Here is an 18,734-nt window from a genome sequence, read left to right as displayed (position 1 = left end):
TAAGTGTTTAGCCGTTAAACACAATCTTAAACATGTTTAGGTCTAAACACGTAATAGAAGTGTTTATTTTCTAAACGCAGTTTTTACAGTGGAAGTACCTTGATTATAGGACTCCCGAATGAACGCATGGATAATACATGGAGGATAATGGAAAAGATCCCTGCAAGATGTGAGAGTCGGACGAGGTGCAAATGTAGGCTGGGATCACTTAAAACTTACAAAATGAAAACAGTACCCAATCACAGCAGACTTTATTACAAAAGAAATGTAATTAATTTTTTTTTAAAATGCACGTTCGTTATTTTTATATCACAGCATGGGAGAAATAAGTTCGCGTTCTTTGAGAGATAAGATAAGATAATATCTATTTAAATATTATCTTATCTCTCAACTTATCTTGACTTTCGGAGATTTTTTGAAAAGGATGTTCCTCCACTTTTTCTCATTTTATTTTTTTTCCCTTCAATTTGAATTTATAAATTAAATTAAAATTGCAGAAGGTTTGCCACCCCTACATGTACATCTACCCGTGACGTCATAATTACTAAAACGCAACAATAGGTGTGACGTCATAATTATCACTACAACAACAATTGGAAAGGTCTTGCAAAACAAGGAGGTAAATTTTTATACTCAGCCCATTTCATTTCTTTTGATAACACAGACTGATTCTGAGTTAAATACATTTCTAAAGTGTAACAATTTTGGCACAATGTCTTTTACTTTTCAAGAATGAAAACTATGGACTATAACGAAGTTCTAGATTTCGGGGATGGCCCTGTCACAGACGTGGTAAGTTCAGTTTCATGTAAAGATGCTCCATAGGCACCATCACCTTAATCGTCAAATAATAATAAATCTATCATACTAGTAGCAGATGTTTCTATATACAATTTGTAATAACATTTATGTCCGTATCATTTTATTTCCAATGAAAATGCAAAATTTTGTCAAAAAATCTACCAAACACATTCTTTGAAATGTCAATATTTTTTGCATTAATTTATTACTTCAATGCTTTTTTTCAGGACACAAAACTTGAGATATTAAAATTCAGCTACAACTGGTCAGATGCAGTTGAAGAGGAGGAAAGACGTATGGAGGTACAGATATAAAATACCGATTTATACTTGAACTTAAGCTTATTTGTATGTCTTTAAAAATATATTTTTTGAGAAACAGATTTAAAATGCATATTTTTAATATATATTTTTTTTAAAATAGCAATTTTTTTTAACAAAACTACAGAAAAAATATAATTTAACAACATTCGGAATTTTCGATTCTTAGTTGATTTTTCTTTGAAAAAATTATATCAGCTGACATTCACTACGGACTGATTCGTGATTTATTGCTATTCAAATATACATTTTATATAATAGGAAGAACAAAAGCAGCAGAAAGAAATGAAAAAGAAGATGGAAAAAGAAATTTCAGGGGAAGAGAAGAAAGATTGCAACAAGAACCGCAAAAGGTATCATAAAATAACTGACCCAGCGGGCTCAATTTGCTATTTTTTTTTGTAGAGATGCAACAATACATTTTCATCATTTCAGTATTATATATGCTGACTTTGCAGCTTGGGTGTCACAACAGGAGAGGAATAAGGGTCGTATTCTTCAACTTTTCGGGAATTTTTAATATACGAAAAAAAAAAATGGAGGGGGGGGGGGTATTTTTAAAATGATTGCGAGTATATCCACAAGTGACGTCATAGTCACTAAAACGCAACAATTAGCATGACGTAATAATCATCACTATAACAAAACAAAAAAAATCAGAAAGAGGATACAAAACACAGAGGTAAAGTCATGAAGATATGTTTAGTTTAGATTATTTGTGATAGGAGAGTATTCAATATTTCTAGTAATTCTGACATTATTTCCTTTTTTGTAGAATGAATACCATGGACTACAATGAAATTCTAGATTTCGGGGAGAACCCTGTCACAGATGTGGTAAGCTTAGTTTCATGTGGAAGAAGATGCTGAACAACCACACATACTTATCTAAATCACTGGATACCAATTTATTTAAATCTATTATATAAGCTATGCATATGTACAAGTATATAGCGAAGTAGAATGTTTATTTACCATTTTATCAAAAGGCTTGAATTTCTAGTCTTGGTGCTAGTCTGACAGCCCACTTTTGTGAAATGCTCTGTGCATCCATGACTCTGTTCAGGGGCGGATACAGGATTTGTGGTTAGGGGGGGGGGCGTGGATAACTGTTGAGGCAAGAGGTCTGGGGGCCGCCTTAAGGTCCCCAGTGGGTCCAGGGCGAAGCCCTGGTGGGGGCCCAGGGGGCGAAGCCCCCGGAAGCTCCTGGGTTTTCGTGTATTTTAGAGTAAAATCAGGCACAATAATAGTGCATATTTTTCAATTATTTTTGTTAAAAGTTTATAGCATATAGGTGGTGGCCCAGGGGGCGAAGCCCCCGGAAGCTTCTGGGTTTTCGTGTATTTTAGAGTAAAACCAGGCACATATTAACCAGTGCATATTTTTCAATTTATTTTTGTTAAAAGTATATAGCATATAGGTGGGGGCCCAGGGGGCGAAGCCCCCGGAAGCTCCTAGGTTTTCGTGTATTTTAGAGTAAAACCAGGCACAATAATAGTGCATATTTTTCAATTATTTTTGGTAAAAGTAAATAGCATATAGGTCCGGATGTTTAAATTAAAATGTATTGAATGTTTCTCAATTCTCATTGTATTGTAACACATGCCACTATATAATAAACGATTTACTTACTTATTACTTACTAATAGTGGTATTGGTTAGTGATGTACCAAAGTACGATGTGTTTAATACTAGTCATGTCATACTTTGAATAGTGGGGGCGCAGCCCCTGGAAGCTCCTGGATTTTTGTGTATTTTAAGAATAAAACCAGGCAGAATAACACTTATTTGGTTAGTTTTGTACCAAAATGTGGCTTTATAAATATTAGTCACATCATACTTTGAAAATTTTAGGGGGGGGGGGCGTGCGCCCCCAAGCCCCCCCCCCCCTTAAATCCGCCAGTGCTGTTTCACTATCAATGTGTTGTTGTTTTTTCAGAACACCAAGCTTGAGATATTAAAATTCAGCTACAACTGGTCAGACGCAGTTGAAGAGGAGGAAAGACGTATAGAGGTACAGATATAAATTACTGAACCTTTTTTACTTGCATTACAGCAAATGAAAACCATACTATAAAAACAGAAGTTTTATGATATACAATGTTATTTTTTTTTAAGTAACATTTTTTGGCAAATCTACAGTGTACTGTAAAATCACATATTTTCCAGGGGTCAAAATTTCGTGGTTTGAGGGAAATATATTGATTCATTGGGATTTGATTTTGTGGATGAATAATTGTTCAGTAGTAATTTATGTGAAAATTTGCAATTCGTGGGTCTCTTCATACCCTGAAAACCACGAAAATTACCCCCCCCCCCCCGGAAGTTAGTGATTTCACAGTAGTTATCAATTATATGGTAATTTTGAAAGATTTTTTTTATGTTAAAATAAGTAATGCTATAATATACAAGTATACTCCAGACTAGTATTTGTTTTACCACTAAGTTACAGGATAATTATCAATTTACCACATTTTAATAGATTTTCTAATCTTTGGTAAAATAAAAAAATACAGTTGATATTCACTATGTACTAATTCATGCTGATGTTTATTGCTTATCAAATGTACATTTATATAACAGGAGGAACAAAAGCAGCAAAAAGAAACGGAGAAAAAGCTGGAAAAGGAAATTGCAGGGGAGGAGAAGAAAGATTGCAACACAAATCACAAAAGGTACTGTACAAACACTGATGGTGATAAATTGATAAAATTGCTTCTATTTTTTGTAGAGATGCAATATGTTCATAATTTCTGTATTATCTGCTGACTTTGCAGCTTTGGGGTCACAACAGGGAGGAATAAGGGTTATATTCTTTAAGTCTTCGGGATTTTCAATTTACAAAAATGTAAAATCTTTGATTTTGTTGAGAATGCCCATCCCCCCACTTTTTTATTATTTATACTTCTTTCATTCACTTTGATATTGCATGGCTGCTAGGGATTGTATGCCCCCCTCCCCGTTCCAATTTAACTAGAATCAGATAGTTAGCTTAGAGAATGCATGTGTGTGATGTGTCTACCTGTGATGTTATGATTACCAAAATGCACCAATTAGCATGAGGAAAGATTCATTACTATAACAAAAATAAGATAGAAGTTACATGTAGTTTAAGGTACAAAACAACTTACAAGTCATGCAATTATGTTTAGTCAGACCATTTAGATTACTTGTTATATGACAACATCTAGTAATTCTGATGTTATATCTTTTTTGTAGAATAACTACCATGGACTACAATGAAGTTCTAGACTTTGGAGAGAACCCTGTCACAGATGTGGTAAGCTCAGATCCATTTATAGATGTAGATGCTTAACAGGCACCAAGACACCCTAATCTAAACCATTAAATGGTACAATGTTACTATATTAGCCATGTCTATGTATTATGTATATAGTGTACACTAGCAGAATAATTTTTCATTTACCATTTTCAAAGATGGGAACTAACCTTGTTCATGTGTGTTTCCTAACTAAAAGCTTGATTTGGTCTTGATTTGATTCTGATAACCCCCCTTTTCTGAATGCTCTCTGCATCTATGATTCTGTTTCACTATAAATGTGTATTTTTTCCAGGATACAAAACTTAAGATCTTAAAATTCAGCTACAACTGGTCAGATGCAGTTGAAGAGGAGGAAAGACGTATGGAGGTACAGGTATAAATTACTTAAATATATATATACAGTCAAACTTCGGTATCTCTAACTCGAAGGGACCGAGAAAAAACATCGAGATATCCAAGGATTCAATATATTGGGGGTAAAATGCTTCAAGAATAAGTGGTTGGGACTTCAAAATCATGCACTTCAACATATCCATGGTATTTAACATTTCGCTGTTGAAGATACTGAAGATCAACTGTTTATGATGAATCTAATTTACTTGCATGTCAGTAAATAAAAAAAGAACTCCCATCGTTTTGTTAAAAAAATTTATTTAATATTTTTTGGAAAAGCTACAGTTAGTTTTCATTTATAACTCCATTTTCCGATTTTTATCCCATTGAAAAGAGATTTTTTTTACTCTTCAAACTACAACGACAATTTTCACTTCCCCCATATTTTAATAGGAAGGACAAAAGCATATAATTAAAACGTTTTGTGAAAAGAAATTTAGGGGATAGCTACAAAAATCACAACAGGTATGGTAGAAATATTGACATCTTAAAAGGTTTATGTAACAATATCTGTAATAGTTCACAATTCAAAAAATATATCATATAAATTTTAAAAAAATCAGAAAAATTACTAGAAAAAACACAAGGCAAAAAGCATGCAAAGGTATTAAAACAACGAAACTGAGACTGGAGGTAAAATATCAATCTTTCAGTTAATTATAATTATATTGTTTAAGTTTTGTTTGCTTCAGTTAAAATTGGTGGCAACAAAATTCCACAATAATGAATTTAAAATAAATGTGTGTAAATTAATTTTAAAAAATGGAAAATATCAAAAAGCTTAACATTATTATGACCTTAAAAATTTACATTTTATAGAAACATTATGGTTGTTCACTTTTCTTTAGTTGCTGAGTCCACCAAACAAATGATTGAAAGAGAGAGTGGCATCTGAGAGATAAATTAACTTAGAAAAAGTTGTGTGTGAAACCAACATCCTTGGGGAGAAAACTGATGTGTTTTACTATATTGAGCAATAAAAAAATTGAATTCATTATATAATGTCTTTAATTATATATATTTATATTATGATATATATATATATATGATAATATTATATATATATATATATAATATATATATATATATAAATTTATATTCAGAGAAGATTCACCAGTCTCAAAAATGTCAAAAAAAAAATTGCTCGTAAAAAGATGTCAAAAAAAATAACACCTACCTAAATATTCACACCTAAAATGAAAGAAACTGGTTGTAGACCGCAAAAAATAAATTTTTTAAGGATGGCCTGGTATTTAACATTTCGCTGTTGAAGATACTGAAGATCAACTGTTTATGATGAATCTAATTTACTTGCATGTCAGTAAATAAAAAAAGAACTCCCATCATTTTGTTAAAAAAATTTATTTAATATTTTTTGGAAAAGCTACAGTATAGTTTTCATTTATAACTACATTTTGAAAGATTTTCCACCCAAAAAAGAGATGTAATACTCTTCAAACTGATGCAAGACAATATTTCACTCACATATTTTAATAGGAAGGACAAAAGCAGCAGAATGGGATGAAGAACTTAGAAAAAGAAATTGGAGGGGAGGAGAAGAGAAATAGCTACAAAAATCACAACAGGTATGGTAGAATAACTGTCCCAAACACATCTTAAAAGGTTTATGTAACAATATCTGGTTGTAATAACACAATTCAAAAAATATATCATATAAATTACAGAAAACAACCAGAAAAAATAAACAGAAAACAACACAAGGCAAGGAAGCATGCAAAGGTCCATATCATAAAACAACAGAAACTGAGACTGGAGGTAAAATATCAATCTTTCAGTTAATTATAATTATAATTGAATATAAGTTTTGTTTGCTTCAGTTAAAAGTTTCTTAATTTTCATTTAAGTTTCATTCTAATAATGTAATTTAAAATAAATGTGTGTTAATTAATTTTAAAAAATGGAAAATATGAAAAAGCTTAACATTATTGTGATCCTTACAAAATTTACATTTTATAGAGGTTATTATGGTTGTTCACTTTTCTTTAGATTGCTGAGTCCACCAAACAAATGATTGAAAGAGAGAACAGAAAAGCATCTGGAGATAAATTAACCCCAATTGCAGAAACCTCCAAACAAGTAACTGTGTGTGAAACCAACATCCTTGGGGAGAAGAAAACTGAAGATATGTCAGCAGAAAATTTTACTATATGTGATGAGGATGTGTCTAGAAAAAAGTCACCAGCATGTAATGAAGAAATGTCAGAAAAGAAACCAACTAATTGTTGTGAAATGACTGGACAGAATTCAACTCCATGTGATAAAGAATTTTTTGAAGAAAAAACAACTTTATATGACAAAGTTTTGTCAGAGAAGATATCACCAGCAAATAATGAAGAAATGTCAGGAGAAAAGAAAATTGCTCGTAAAAAGATGTCAGAAGAGAAAATAACACCACATGAAGAGATGTCAGAAGAGAAGAAAACTGCTCAAGTAGAGATGCCAGAAGAGAAGGAAACTACTCATGTAGAGATGTCAGAAGAGAAGGATACTGCTCATGTAGAGATGTCAGAAGAGAAGAAAACTGCTCATGTAGAGATGTCAGAAGAGAAGGAAACTGCTCATGTAGAGATGTCAGAAGAGAAGAAAACTGCTCATGTAGAGATGTCAGAAGAGAAGGAAATTGCTCATGTAGAGATGTCAGAAGAGAAGAAAACTGCTCATGTAGAGATGTCAGAAGAGAAGGAAACTGCTCATGTAGAAATGTCAGAAGAGAAGGCTCATGAAGAGATGTCAGAAGAGAAGAATGCTCATGTAGAGATGTCAGAAGAGAAGAAAACTGCTCAGGAAGAGATGTCAGAAGACAAGAAAACTGCTCATGATGAGATGTCAGAAGAGAAGAAAACTGCTCATGATGAGATGTCAGAAGAGAAGGAAACTGCTCATGTAGAGATGTCAGAAGAGAAGAAAACTGCTCATGAAGAGATGTCAGAAGAGAAGAAAACTGCTCATGTAGAGATGTCAGAAGAGAAGGAAACTGCTCAGGAAGAGATGTCAGAAGACAAGAAAACTGCTCATGAAGAGATGTCAGAAGAGAAGAAAACTGCTCATGAAGAGATGTCAGAAGAGAAGAAAACTGCTCATGAAGAGATGACAGTGGAGAACAAATCTGCTTATGATCAGATGTTAGAAGAGAACAAATCTGCTCATGTAGAGATGTCAGAAGAGAAGGAAACTGCTCATGTAGAGATGTCAGAAGAGAAGAAAACTGCTCATGAAGAGATGTCAGAAGAGAAGAAAACTGCTCATGAAGAGATGTCAGAAGAGAAGAAATCTGCTCATGATGAGATGTTAGAAGAGAAGGAAACTGCTCATGTAGAGATGACAGAAGAGAAGAAAACTGCTCATGAAGAGATGTCAGAAGAGAAGAAAACTGCTCATGAAGAGATGTCAGAAGAGAAGAAAACTGCTCATGTAGAGATGTCAGAAGAGAAGGATACTGCTCATGTAGAGATGTCAGAAGAGAAGGAAACTGCTCATAAAGAGATGTCAGAAGACAAGAAAACTGCTCATAAAGAGATGTCAGAAGACAACAAAACTGCTCATGAAGAGATGTCAGAAGAGAAGAAATCTGCTCATGATGAGATATTAGAAGAGAAGAAAACTGCTCATGTAGAGATGACAGAAGAGAAGAAAACTGCTCATGAAGAGATGTCAGAAGAGAAGAAAACTGCTCATGATGAGATGTCAAAAGAGAAGGAAACTGCTCATGAAAAGATGTCAGAAGAGAAAACAACCGCGTGTGAAGAAAATTCAGGAGGCAAAACAATGCCACATGAGGAGATATTAGAGACAAAGTCACCAGTGTCTGTTAATGAGTCATTGGAAAAGACACCAGTAAGTGATGAATATTTGTCAAAATTCAAGTCAACGGCACGTGATAAAATGTCAGGGGTGATGAAGTCAACTCCTTGTGATGATCAATTTTTCAAAGAAAGTGCTAATATATATGATGAACAATTGTCAGAGATGTCACTACCGAGTAAAGAGGAGAGAGAGAAAGAAACTGCATATATTGAAGAATTATTTGCACAGAAGGCAGCTGCACATGATGAAAAATTGTTAGAATTGTCACCTGCATATGATGAAGATTTTTCAGCAAAACCATCAACAGATTGTGATGAAGATTTGTCAGCATTGATATCACCAGCATGTAATGTAAATTTGTCAGGAGAAAGACTCTATGTGTGTGATGAAGCAGTTCTTGTACCAGTCAACCAAAAGCAAGAAGTCTCTAAAGATCAGGAGAAAACGTTAAAGGTACATTTAATTTAAAAACTGAAATAGACTTTTAATATTAAGTGTTTAAAAATTCACATTCAATTAATGTCTTTTGATCAATAAGAATATGGCTACTGTATAATTTCTCTTTACTGTATATTTTCAGCCTTTGATTGAGGATGATGATGATGATGATGATGATGATGATGGTTGGTTTGGTCCAAGGACACTTTTCTTTTTCCATATAGATTATTTCAAGGTATAGTTCAATTACCTTAAAAACTTTTTTTCATATGTTTTCTTATTAGTATAGAAACAGTTCCTAGCCCACGTTGCATATATTTTTTTCATACATGCACATGTATTAGCTTAATCTGTAGTTAGTCCTTAGAATTTAAATGATATTAAGCTAAATATAAAATCATGATGATATATTGTTAACTTTTCCTCACCTCAGAACAAATGTAACATTTAAACCATTATAGATATCTATATACAAAATGATTTTATGGAAAATATGAATTAAAATTTCTATGATTAAGATGAAAATTAAAGGTTGTCTCAACTATTTCTTTTTATTTATTGTAGGCTGTTGGAAAAGATGTCTGCTGAAAAAAAGAACGAAAATTGTTGAATAAGATATTTTCTAAATTGTCCTTAAAGAGAAAATAAATCTTTTTATTTAATGTCATTCTTTGTACTTTAATTGTGCAGATGAAGTTAATTTATATGTTTAAACAGAGGTCAAAATTCAGATTTATTCTTTTTAAATTATGTAGTCGCCCACGTGGAACAGTGGTTAGAGCGTCTGCTCTACAAACGCTAAGTAAGGAGTTGATCCTAATATTGACGGTTCGAATCCCACTGTGGGACTTGGAGACCGGTCCTTTGGATGAGACCGTATAAACCAAGGTCCCGTGTCAATATAGGTACTGGCATGCAAAAGATCTCTCACTGTTCAATGGAGTAAAATATTTTACTAAAATCAGGAAAAAAGTTTAAAAATTCACAAAAAAAATATGATATCATAACCTCCATTTGGATATTTGACATCTACATTATAAGTGATGCTTAAAATAAACTGTGGATGTAATGAGCCTCCTTAAATCACCGTTGTGAACTGATGTTTGGATGTCACCAGTTACAGTGGACGTCACACACTCTGCTCTTATGACCTTGAACAATGAGGGCTCTTCATCACGCCAACATAATTATACAACTCAATTTTTTTAACCTAACTTGCTTTTGTAAATAAAGTTAACACAAATTTTGGAATGAAATACATGTACATATATACAATTGAGGACTAAGGACTGTCTGAGAATTGGTCTGAGGACTATATATATACTGTTCTATATTGCCAATTCTGTAAAAAAAAAATGTTCCTAATACACCTTGTAATAGTAATCATTACAGACTGCTCTGTCATCATACATTACTTAGTTGGTGAAAATGATTAAATGAAAGCTATTTTTAAGAAATCTCTTTTTTTTAAAAAAAAAAATCTTTTTAAATACTGAGTTGATCAAACCAAAATATTCTACGTCCCCGTATCAATGTTACAGGGACCGTTTTACTAAAAAAAACTTACGACTTAGGAACAAAATTTAATTCATTATATGTAACTTCTAATAACGTATAGGCCTATTGAAATTGATTTTAATCATTTCAAATGGAATGTCGTAAGATATTTTTACACTAGTAATTTTAAACAGAATGATCAATTTTGCAAAACTTTTCTATCAACTGAAGTTTTTGGTCTTAGTCGTAAGTTCTTTTGTAAAACTGGCCCCTGGTTCATAGACCAAATAATGACAATGCATCTTCATGCATAAGGATGCTGTGATCATTAGCTTTCAATTGAAATGAAGGTGGGGAGGAGAGAATTGGATTAGAATCAAGATATTTGTTTTTGTACTTTTTCGTTAATTTAAAAAAAAATTAAATAAAAGATTAAGGATAAAATACTTCAATTATATTCTTAAAATGTTTTGAAAAGACAGTAAAACAACAACGAACTCATAAAGCTTTACAGTGATAATTGTAACTTATGTGATAAAACAATTTGATCCTATGAGAAAGATTTTATAAAGTCGCTTGACTTGGGGACTTACATGTCGATGAATACCACTGTCAAAAATATGGTTCAGAGAACAGTATTCAAGCTCATTTAGTATTGAGAAACATTCAAATGTTGAATCAATACACACGAGCATGCTCAACATACGAACAGTTTCTTAAACAAGGCAAGCTATTAACCAACAAGTTGACAAAACAAAGACTCCAAAGTAACAGAGATATTGTCAATCAGAAACTCGAGCATCTTTTTGATAACAACTTTAGATTACTTGTGTGTTAGACACCAGCGTGTTTATCCATACAGGCTTCACTATAAGCTCATCACAACTTTCATGCAGACATTTGGTCTCAAAAAGAAAAACAAAGAAAACAGAAACAAAAACAGAAAGAATTTGGGCAAGAGAAGTTGAAAAAGCTTCAGGTAAGTTTACCACCCATATTACATGTATCTCGCACTCTTGTTGGTTTTGAAAAAGCATTGGAATTAGTCATGGCTTATTATATAAATAGTGCATGTTTTTAAGGGTAACGGTTGAAATTGACACCCGTATTATTTTTTAATGTATTATCTCTCTTAATGTGTAATTCTGAATTCTGGAGGATGACAGAAAATGATATATACAAACTTTCAAGCTTCCTTGATTTAAACAATTAATATTTATTCAGCATACTGAATAGATTAGGCAACAGGCTTAATGCCTTTAAATACCCTCTCTATGGAGGGTAATCTTAATGGAGAGAACTAATATAGGCCATTGGCCTGCTGTTCAATCCATATTCATATTGTACACTTTGTATATTATGAATAAAATACTTCTTAAACTAAATACCCTCTCTATACAACAGGTCTTCGTGTCTCGCAGTAGATTTGAACCCGTGCCATAAGGATCAGCTCTTTACTCTGCAACTCTAAATCAGACACTGTAACCACTATGCCACGCGGGCGACTTACTATTGTATGTAGTTTTTATTGAAATCCAAACCAAAACTGAAGAAAGAGTGGTATTTATAACATTGTTTACTGACAGGCTGAGTGTTTAAGTTAAATTACAACTGCTGCAATTTAAATATCTCTGAATATGCATATGATTGTTCAGGACTATTCCTTGAAAAGGCACTCTACATGTGCATTAAATGCAACCAGAATGTTCATATTGAGTACATGTATTCCTAGAATCAGAAAATATCCCATTGTTTATTTGTGAATTCCAAGCACCTACTGAAAAATCATACATTTTCGTGGGGGTCAAATTTTTGTCCTTTGAGGGAAAACGACGTGTTCATTCTTGGATGAAGAATTGTTGAGTTGTTATGTATAAAACATATTTCATACTTTGTGATGAAAAAAAATTTGAGTATCTCGTCATACATCGAAAACAATGTAAATAAGTCATTAAGCATAACATAAAAACAATTTTATTGTTAAGTCAGAGAGAAAGAAAGAGAGAGAGAGTCTTAGTCCGTTCTAAGTCATATACCGTTGAGTATCACGTCTTTAAGAGTTACTTCAGCATTGCAGAAATGGCCTTAGCCACACCTTCCCCTAACTGATCTTCTGTATATGGTTGATTCAGGGGCGGGACATGAATGAAGGCGGAGCGAGACTTGTTGATGGATAGAGAAATATAGTACACAAAGTCACACAGGTACCTTAAAATATACAATGAAAAACCTAAACATAACGAAACATCTATAAACATGTATGCTGAATAATTTAAAAACCATTAAAACGGCGTTAATTTTCAAATATACTTTAAAAGACACATTTTCAAAAATCACTTTGACTACTTTAAGGGTATACATTTATATAGAAATTAAATTATACTATTCTTCTATTTCAAAATATGCTTTCTTATTCTGAATTTAAAAAGATGTGTTTGTGAAACACTATGCGCCCGGCGGCAACAAAGAAAAAGCTATTCTTAGTATAAAGGTCATAGTCAAGGATACAAGGTTATTGACCTTGGTGTCATTTAAAAGAGCTTAATTAGTGGAGTATGCATACGAAATATGAAGTCTCTATCTTCTACGGTTCAAAAGTTACAACAAAAGTTCAAAAAAACTATTTTTAGCATATATCTCACAGTCAAGGTCACAAGGTCAATGACCTTGATGTCATTTGAAAGAGTTTAATTAATGGAGTATGCATACCAAATATGAAGTCTCTATCTCTCACGGTTCAAAAGCTACGGTGAAGGTTAAAGTTGACAACAGACAGATAAACAGGCCAAAATAAAACATGTAAGCATGTGAAACAGGATACCCAGGTACAGAAACTCAAGGCCAAAGTTTTTCAAAAATAAGTCAAACTCGAAAGTCAAGAGTTCAAGAATATTAATAGCTAAGGAAAGTCTTGTCAAAAGGAATACAAATTTGAAATATAATGGCCCTAGTACCAACCCAAGATTATTTTTTTAAAGTACGTCATATTCTAAGGTCAATACTACGAGGTTACAAGATGTGATTGTGAAACACTGATGCCCCTGTATGGCAACTTTAGAGAAGGTTAAACTTTCTCAAATGCAAATCAAATATGTTGGTACCTAAAGTAAGGTCATCTCAAAGAAATACACTTGTGAAATATGAAAGCCCTAGAATCACCTGTTCAAAAGTTATAGCCAAAGGTCTTGTCACAAGGATAACATTTGTGAAGTACGAAAGCCCTAGCCCTGATTACTATATACCCTCCCGCTTTTCAAGCGGGGGGTATAATAAACAGAATTATGTAGCTTGTGTGCCAAGTTATACTGAAATCAAACTACAACTGTAGGAGGAGTAGTATTTTGAAAGTATTTCACAGAAATTTCTATTTTTATTAACCACTGCAAATCGAAAACCAATACATGGAATTATGTATCTTTGTGTAATTTACTTGTTTGCCAAGTATATAAAAATCAGACCAAAACTGTAGGAGGAGTAGCATTTTGAAAGTATTTCACAGAAATTTTTATTTTTAGTAACCATGGCAACATCGAAATAAACCGATATATAAAATTATGTATCTTAGTGTAGTCTACTTGTGCGTCAAGTTATAGTTATATTGAAATCAGACCAAAACTGTAGGAAGAGTAGCATTTTTTGTTTACAGACAGACAGCCAGACGCCGGACGCATTACTATCGCATAAGCTCTTCTGGTCTCTGACCAGTAGAGCTAAAACGTAAATTAAAAAAATCCCCATTCAGTCTGTTTTCTTTTTTCAAAATCTTTCTCAATGCACGAAATAAAAAAAAAGTAGAGTAAATAACACTTATGTCACGTGTTAAGTTTGGTTTATGGCTTTATCTCACCAAGTACAAAAATCTGTTCGAAAAAAAAAGTACTAAAAATCTGTTAAAAAAAAAGTACTAAAATTCTATGAAGAGGGCATAAAACACAGACTGTTTGAACTTCCAGAAGAGGGATCATGTGCTTAAAAGGAGAAAGCATCCCTTGTTGTCAGTTCACACCTGCCATTCTCCCTATGTATTAATCAGGTAGACGTGATATTCCCTAGTCAAATTCAGTATAAAACAAAGGCTTAACAATTGGTAAAAAAAAATAAGTCACCCATAATACGACCCAATGATAGAATATACATGTATCACCTAACAAGGTCAATATAACAATTACAGAATTAAAGGAATGCCGACTTTAAACCAAGGACAGGTCTGGCCTCATGAACTACACAAGTAAAATATAAAAACACTAACATCAATCATTCAAAAGTTAAGGAAAAAGTTTTTGCAGACAAACAGAGTACTAGTAACAGACAGATAGGCACACAGACAAACAGACGGAAAACCAAAAACTATATGCCTCGAATCTTCAATTTATACAGGGGCATAATAATGAATTTGAAGACGTTAGTCACCTCCCAGTATCAGCATAAGAGACCTCTGCTTTCAGCTGGTTATCTGCGTTGTTGATCTCGTCACTGACTCGACTCATGTCCAGCCCTGTACAGATACACTCCTCCCCCTCCTCCCTACAGCACTCCTTATAAGGAGTTTGACCTTTGACATCTTTGAGATAGTAGCCTGTGTTGTAGGCTCTCTGTTCCAGTGTGATTTTATTTACAAAGTCAGAGACTCCGACGTGCACCATCAGCTGGAAAGTAATATCTTTGGATTCAAAAGTGTAAATAATATCAAGTTGCTGTAGCTACCTTGGTGTGTATAAAAATAAAAGGTCATTGGTGTTAGAAACAAATTGATATTCTAGGGGCTAGGTGTAAAAAAAAAAAAAAAATTAACCCTTCCAAAAAACCTGACAAGCCAAAAAAAAAAATTGCATTGACCAAACACGAAAATCCTATTTTGTGTGTGTGAGTGGGTGTGTGTGGGAGTGTACTACCACTTTCCGATTTTAAGCAAAAAATAAAATTGCATTGGCCAAACATGAAAATCCTTTTTCTTGTGTGTGAGAGGTGTGTCTGTGTGTGTGTGTGGGGGGGGGGGGGGTTTTTTTACAAACACTACCACTTTCCGATTTTAAGCCTATATTGCAGATATTATACATAAATTCTACATTATACATCCTAAAAGAAGATAACAACTCTCTGTTCATTATACAATGTTTGTTTCCTGTTTTGTATATGTATAACTGTGATGATTTTGGACACTGTTCTGAACATGTGGGCCCAAATTGGTTGAATAAATATTCTAATATTCTAATATTTTATACTGGAACATGTCTTTGGAAAGTGTGGAGGGGGGGGGGCTAAACCTTCACAGCAATGTCCAATGTCTATCTTTGGAAAAAATGTGGGGGATATTTATTAAATACATTTTAAAATACAATTACTTCAGATTCGTTGATTTTCCTATAAGTTTTTTTTTTCCAAAGAACGTCTTGATAGCCAGTAAAATAATGAGTAATGCCTGAATCAAATTTATACACCGAGACCTTATTATGTTAATTATTTTTAAAGCTGAACCTCGATCTACATTTTGAAAATAAATCTTAAAAGTGTCATCCTTTGATTCATTTCTTAGAATTTACATTAAACTTAAATTGTATGTACATGTAACTGAAGACTTTTGTACAAAATGATTATAGAACTAAGTAAATAAAACAAAAGGTCATCTGACTGAGATTAATAAGTGACTAGGTTTTTGTTTATATCATAAATAAGACAAACAGTACCGTGGGATCTTTCTGTTTCCACAGCTCTGGTACAATCTGGCTGACCTCCTGATAATCTACTGGGATTTCCTCAATATGGACGTTAACATCAGGTAACAAGTTTCTCCTCTTCAGATTCTGTACAGCCACCCAGCTGGCATTGACTGAATGTTCCCCAAAAGGACCAAATCCTGAAATAATGAAAGCACTTTTGTAATGAAGATTATTTTTAAAACAAGATGTGTTTGTAACAAAGGCATCTGGTGGCAACAAAGTTTGAAAAAGCCATTTTTAGCATATAGGTCACAGTCAAAGTTACAAGGTCATTGACTTTGATTTCATTTGTAAGAAACTATTTAGTGGAGTATGCATACTAAATATGAAGTCTCTAGCTCTCACGGTTCAAAAGTTATGGCGAAAGATTAAAGTTGATAACAGACTGACAAACAGATAGACAGACAGGACAAAAACAATATACGCCCCCGATCTATCGACCTGGTCACATAAAAATCAAATACTTCAATATAAAGTTTATCCTGCTAAATTATAGTAATTTAGTATATATTTTAATACCACTTAAATTGGTATATAATTTCTATTCACAGTCGTTTCAAAAATATATTTACATTTCCAATGTCTTTGTCCAAAATAAAGTTACAGATAGTAAATGTACTTTATTTCCCCATCAGTGTATTGGTTCATCAATAGGCGCGGTTAAAAAAAATCACGTGCAGGGCGGGACAAATAGCTAGACAGAAGTAGGGCTTGGAGCACGTGGATTGACGGAATCAAAGCATGTAAATATAAGGAAAAACTCAGATTTTTCAATTTCATGACGATGATCAATCGATTGGCTTGCATCATAATTTTATGCATAAACGCCGAAGGCGATTGATCACATCATGAAATCGAAAGAGATTTGGTCTTTCTTTATATTCATATACAGTGAAGTCGCCAATTCCGGGTCACGTCAGGGTGTTTCGTTGATATTTTGCAAATCTGTTCAATTTTTATTTTATGTAATATACGAGGGCCGTTCAAAAATTACGCGGACTGTACTATTATTTACTCTTACAGACGTCATAGAGTTATGAAATTTCACAGAAATATGTATCTCAAAGATTTCAATAAATTTTGGACAAATTTTCTGTATTTTAAAAAAATTCTACTAAAATTATCGATATGTTGATATCGCTGATGGAGAGGTACGGAGCACGACAAAAAATTTGAAGCAAAAGCATGCGGAATCCAAAATTTAACTCATTTATTTCCTATAATTCGCAATATTTTTCAACAATTTTCTCAAATGTATCTTTAAATTGTCCTATTATTATGTATTTGGATTTATGACGTGATATTTGAAGTAGTAACAGAAATATAGTGATTTTCCTCTGTTGTGATTCCCGTGAAAACGACTGAGAAAATGACGTATCGTGAAGTGACGGCGCACCACACTTTGGTTAAATTATGTGTAATGCTCGAGATATCTCAAATATAGATCCAAAATATGCATAATAAAACATGAAGTAAACTAGGGTATTCGTGACATTCGTCCACAACTAGCAAATAGGTAGTTTAGACCGTTAGACCTCTGTAAAATGGCTACACGGGTAGATGGGAAGAAGATTATCAAAGTAAACTTGATCCGGACTGTAAAGAACGTGATTGAGAGTCACCAATATCACACTATATCTGATAAATTACCTGCAGTTTTTGGTTAAAACAAAAAAAAAGAATATTTTTTACTTGTTTAATAGATTTAAAGCTTGACAAGAAATGGTGTTTGGATGTTGAGTAGATATATTACTCAAACTGTACCTGTGTACTCTTGGGAAAATGTTGAGAAAATGAAAACTCAATCACATAATTTATTTTTTTTTTTATAATGTCTGTGACGTTGAAGATTTTGCTGCTCCGTGACTTAATGATAAGTCCTGAAAAATCACTCAAAATTGATACCAATTTACAACATTTTGAAATGAAATTTTGTAGGTCATATAAGTAAAGATTCTTTTATATTATGTGCGACATTTTGCCCGATTATGTCGTCAAATATTTTTTCTGTGCAGTAAGTCCGCGTAATTTTTGAACGGCCCTCGTATGTATTGAAAGAACAAATAGTGAGTCATCCAAACACCTTTTCGTTTTTAAAGTAGATACACGGGAACAATATTTACAGGGGTATTTCAGCAAGGCCTAGCTTCCCCAGTTACGAATCATTTTCTCCAATATCGGGTCATGTGACTTCACGGTCGTGTAATATTCATGGAACGTTTCGGAACACGATTTTTATGATGTTGAAACATAAAACGATTCATGCGGCTTGGAAAAAAGTAAAACAACCACAGAAATATGTTTAAATTATTTTAAAACAATTACAACAAAACAAATTGCAGTATGCAGAATTTAAAAAAAATGTATTAGGATTAAAAATAATACACTTAAATTCATGCATTTGAAGGGTTAACTCGATTTTCATTTTTAGATAAAATATTTTCCAGTTAGAATACTTTTG

The 18,734-nt window shown here is 33.0% G+C and overlaps 3 protein-coding genes across 3 annotated transcripts; 2 read left to right on the top strand and 1 right to left on the bottom strand.

Moving 5' to 3' along the window:
• Window positions 1-577: 577 nt before the first annotated feature.
• LOC134259838 (uncharacterized) lies at window positions 578-1,526 on the top strand. Its single transcript, XM_062742436.1, has 4 exons — window positions 578-619; window positions 732-792; window positions 1,029-1,103; window positions 1,383-1,526. The coding sequence occupies exons 2-4, from the start codon at window positions 733-735 to the stop codon at window positions 1,524-1,526; spliced, it is 279 nt and encodes a 92-aa protein (XP_062598420.1). The 5' UTR covers window positions 578-619; window position 732.
• A 252-nt stretch (window positions 1,527-1,778) lies between these two features.
• On the top strand, window positions 1,779-9,709 carry LOC134259837 (trichohyalin-like). The gene is made up of 11 exons (XM_062742435.1): window positions 1,779-1,803; window positions 1,897-1,957; window positions 3,060-3,134; window positions 3,704-3,795; window positions 4,340-4,400; window positions 4,696-4,770; window positions 6,294-6,382; window positions 6,482-6,572; window positions 6,804-9,074; window positions 9,202-9,294; window positions 9,624-9,709. The coding sequence occupies exons 2-11, from the start codon at window positions 1,898-1,900 to the stop codon at window positions 9,645-9,647; spliced, it is 2,931 nt and encodes a 976-aa protein (XP_062598419.1). The 5' UTR covers window positions 1,779-1,803; window position 1,897; the 3' UTR covers window positions 9,648-9,709.
• A 2,798-nt stretch (window positions 9,710-12,507) lies between these two features.
• LOC134259836 (pyroglutamyl-peptidase 1-like) lies at window positions 12,508-16,479 on the bottom strand (the record flags this gene model as incomplete). The annotated part of the gene is made up of 3 exons (XM_062742434.1): window positions 12,508-12,764; window positions 14,967-15,202; window positions 16,241-16,479. Coding segments are annotated over 3 exons (623 nt in total), but the record flags the coding sequence as incomplete, so codon positions are not given.
• Between the last annotated feature and the right edge of the window lie 2,255 nt (window positions 16,480-18,734).

Source organism: Saccostrea cucullata, unplaced genomic scaffold, assembly GCF_032062105.1.
Source record: "Saccostrea cucullata isolate Sc308-1 unplaced genomic scaffold, CSIRO_AGI_Scuc_v1 ctg13372, whole genome shotgun sequence".
NCBI classification, from domain to species: Eukaryota; Metazoa; Mollusca; class Bivalvia; order Ostreida; family Ostreidae; genus Saccostrea; species Saccostrea cuccullata.
The sequence above is the reverse complement of the archived record's forward strand: the minus strand, read 5'-3'. Positions and strand labels throughout refer to the sequence as shown.

Coding starts and splice junctions, on each gene's coding strand:
- LOC134259838 (XM_062742436.1), top strand. CDS start 733: ATGAAAACTATGGACTATAACGAAGTTCTAGATTTCGGGGATGGCCCT. Junction 793..1,028: donor ATGGCCCTGTCACAGACGTG/GTAAGTTCAGTT, acceptor GCTTTTTTTCAG/GACACAAAACTTGAGATATT. Junction 1,104..1,382: donor AGGAGGAAAGACGTATGGAG/GTACAGATATAA, acceptor TTTATATAATAG/GAAGAACAAAAGCAGCAGAA.
- LOC134259837 (XM_062742435.1), top strand. CDS start 1,898: ATGAATACCATGGACTACAATGAAATTCTAGATTTCGGGGAGAACCCT. Junction 3,796..4,339: donor TGCAACACAAATCACAAAAG/GTACTGTACAAA, acceptor TCTTTTTTGTAG/AATAACTACCATGGACTACA. Junction 4,401..4,695: donor AGAACCCTGTCACAGATGTG/GTAAGCTCAGAT, acceptor TATTTTTTCCAG/GATACAAAACTTAAGATCTT.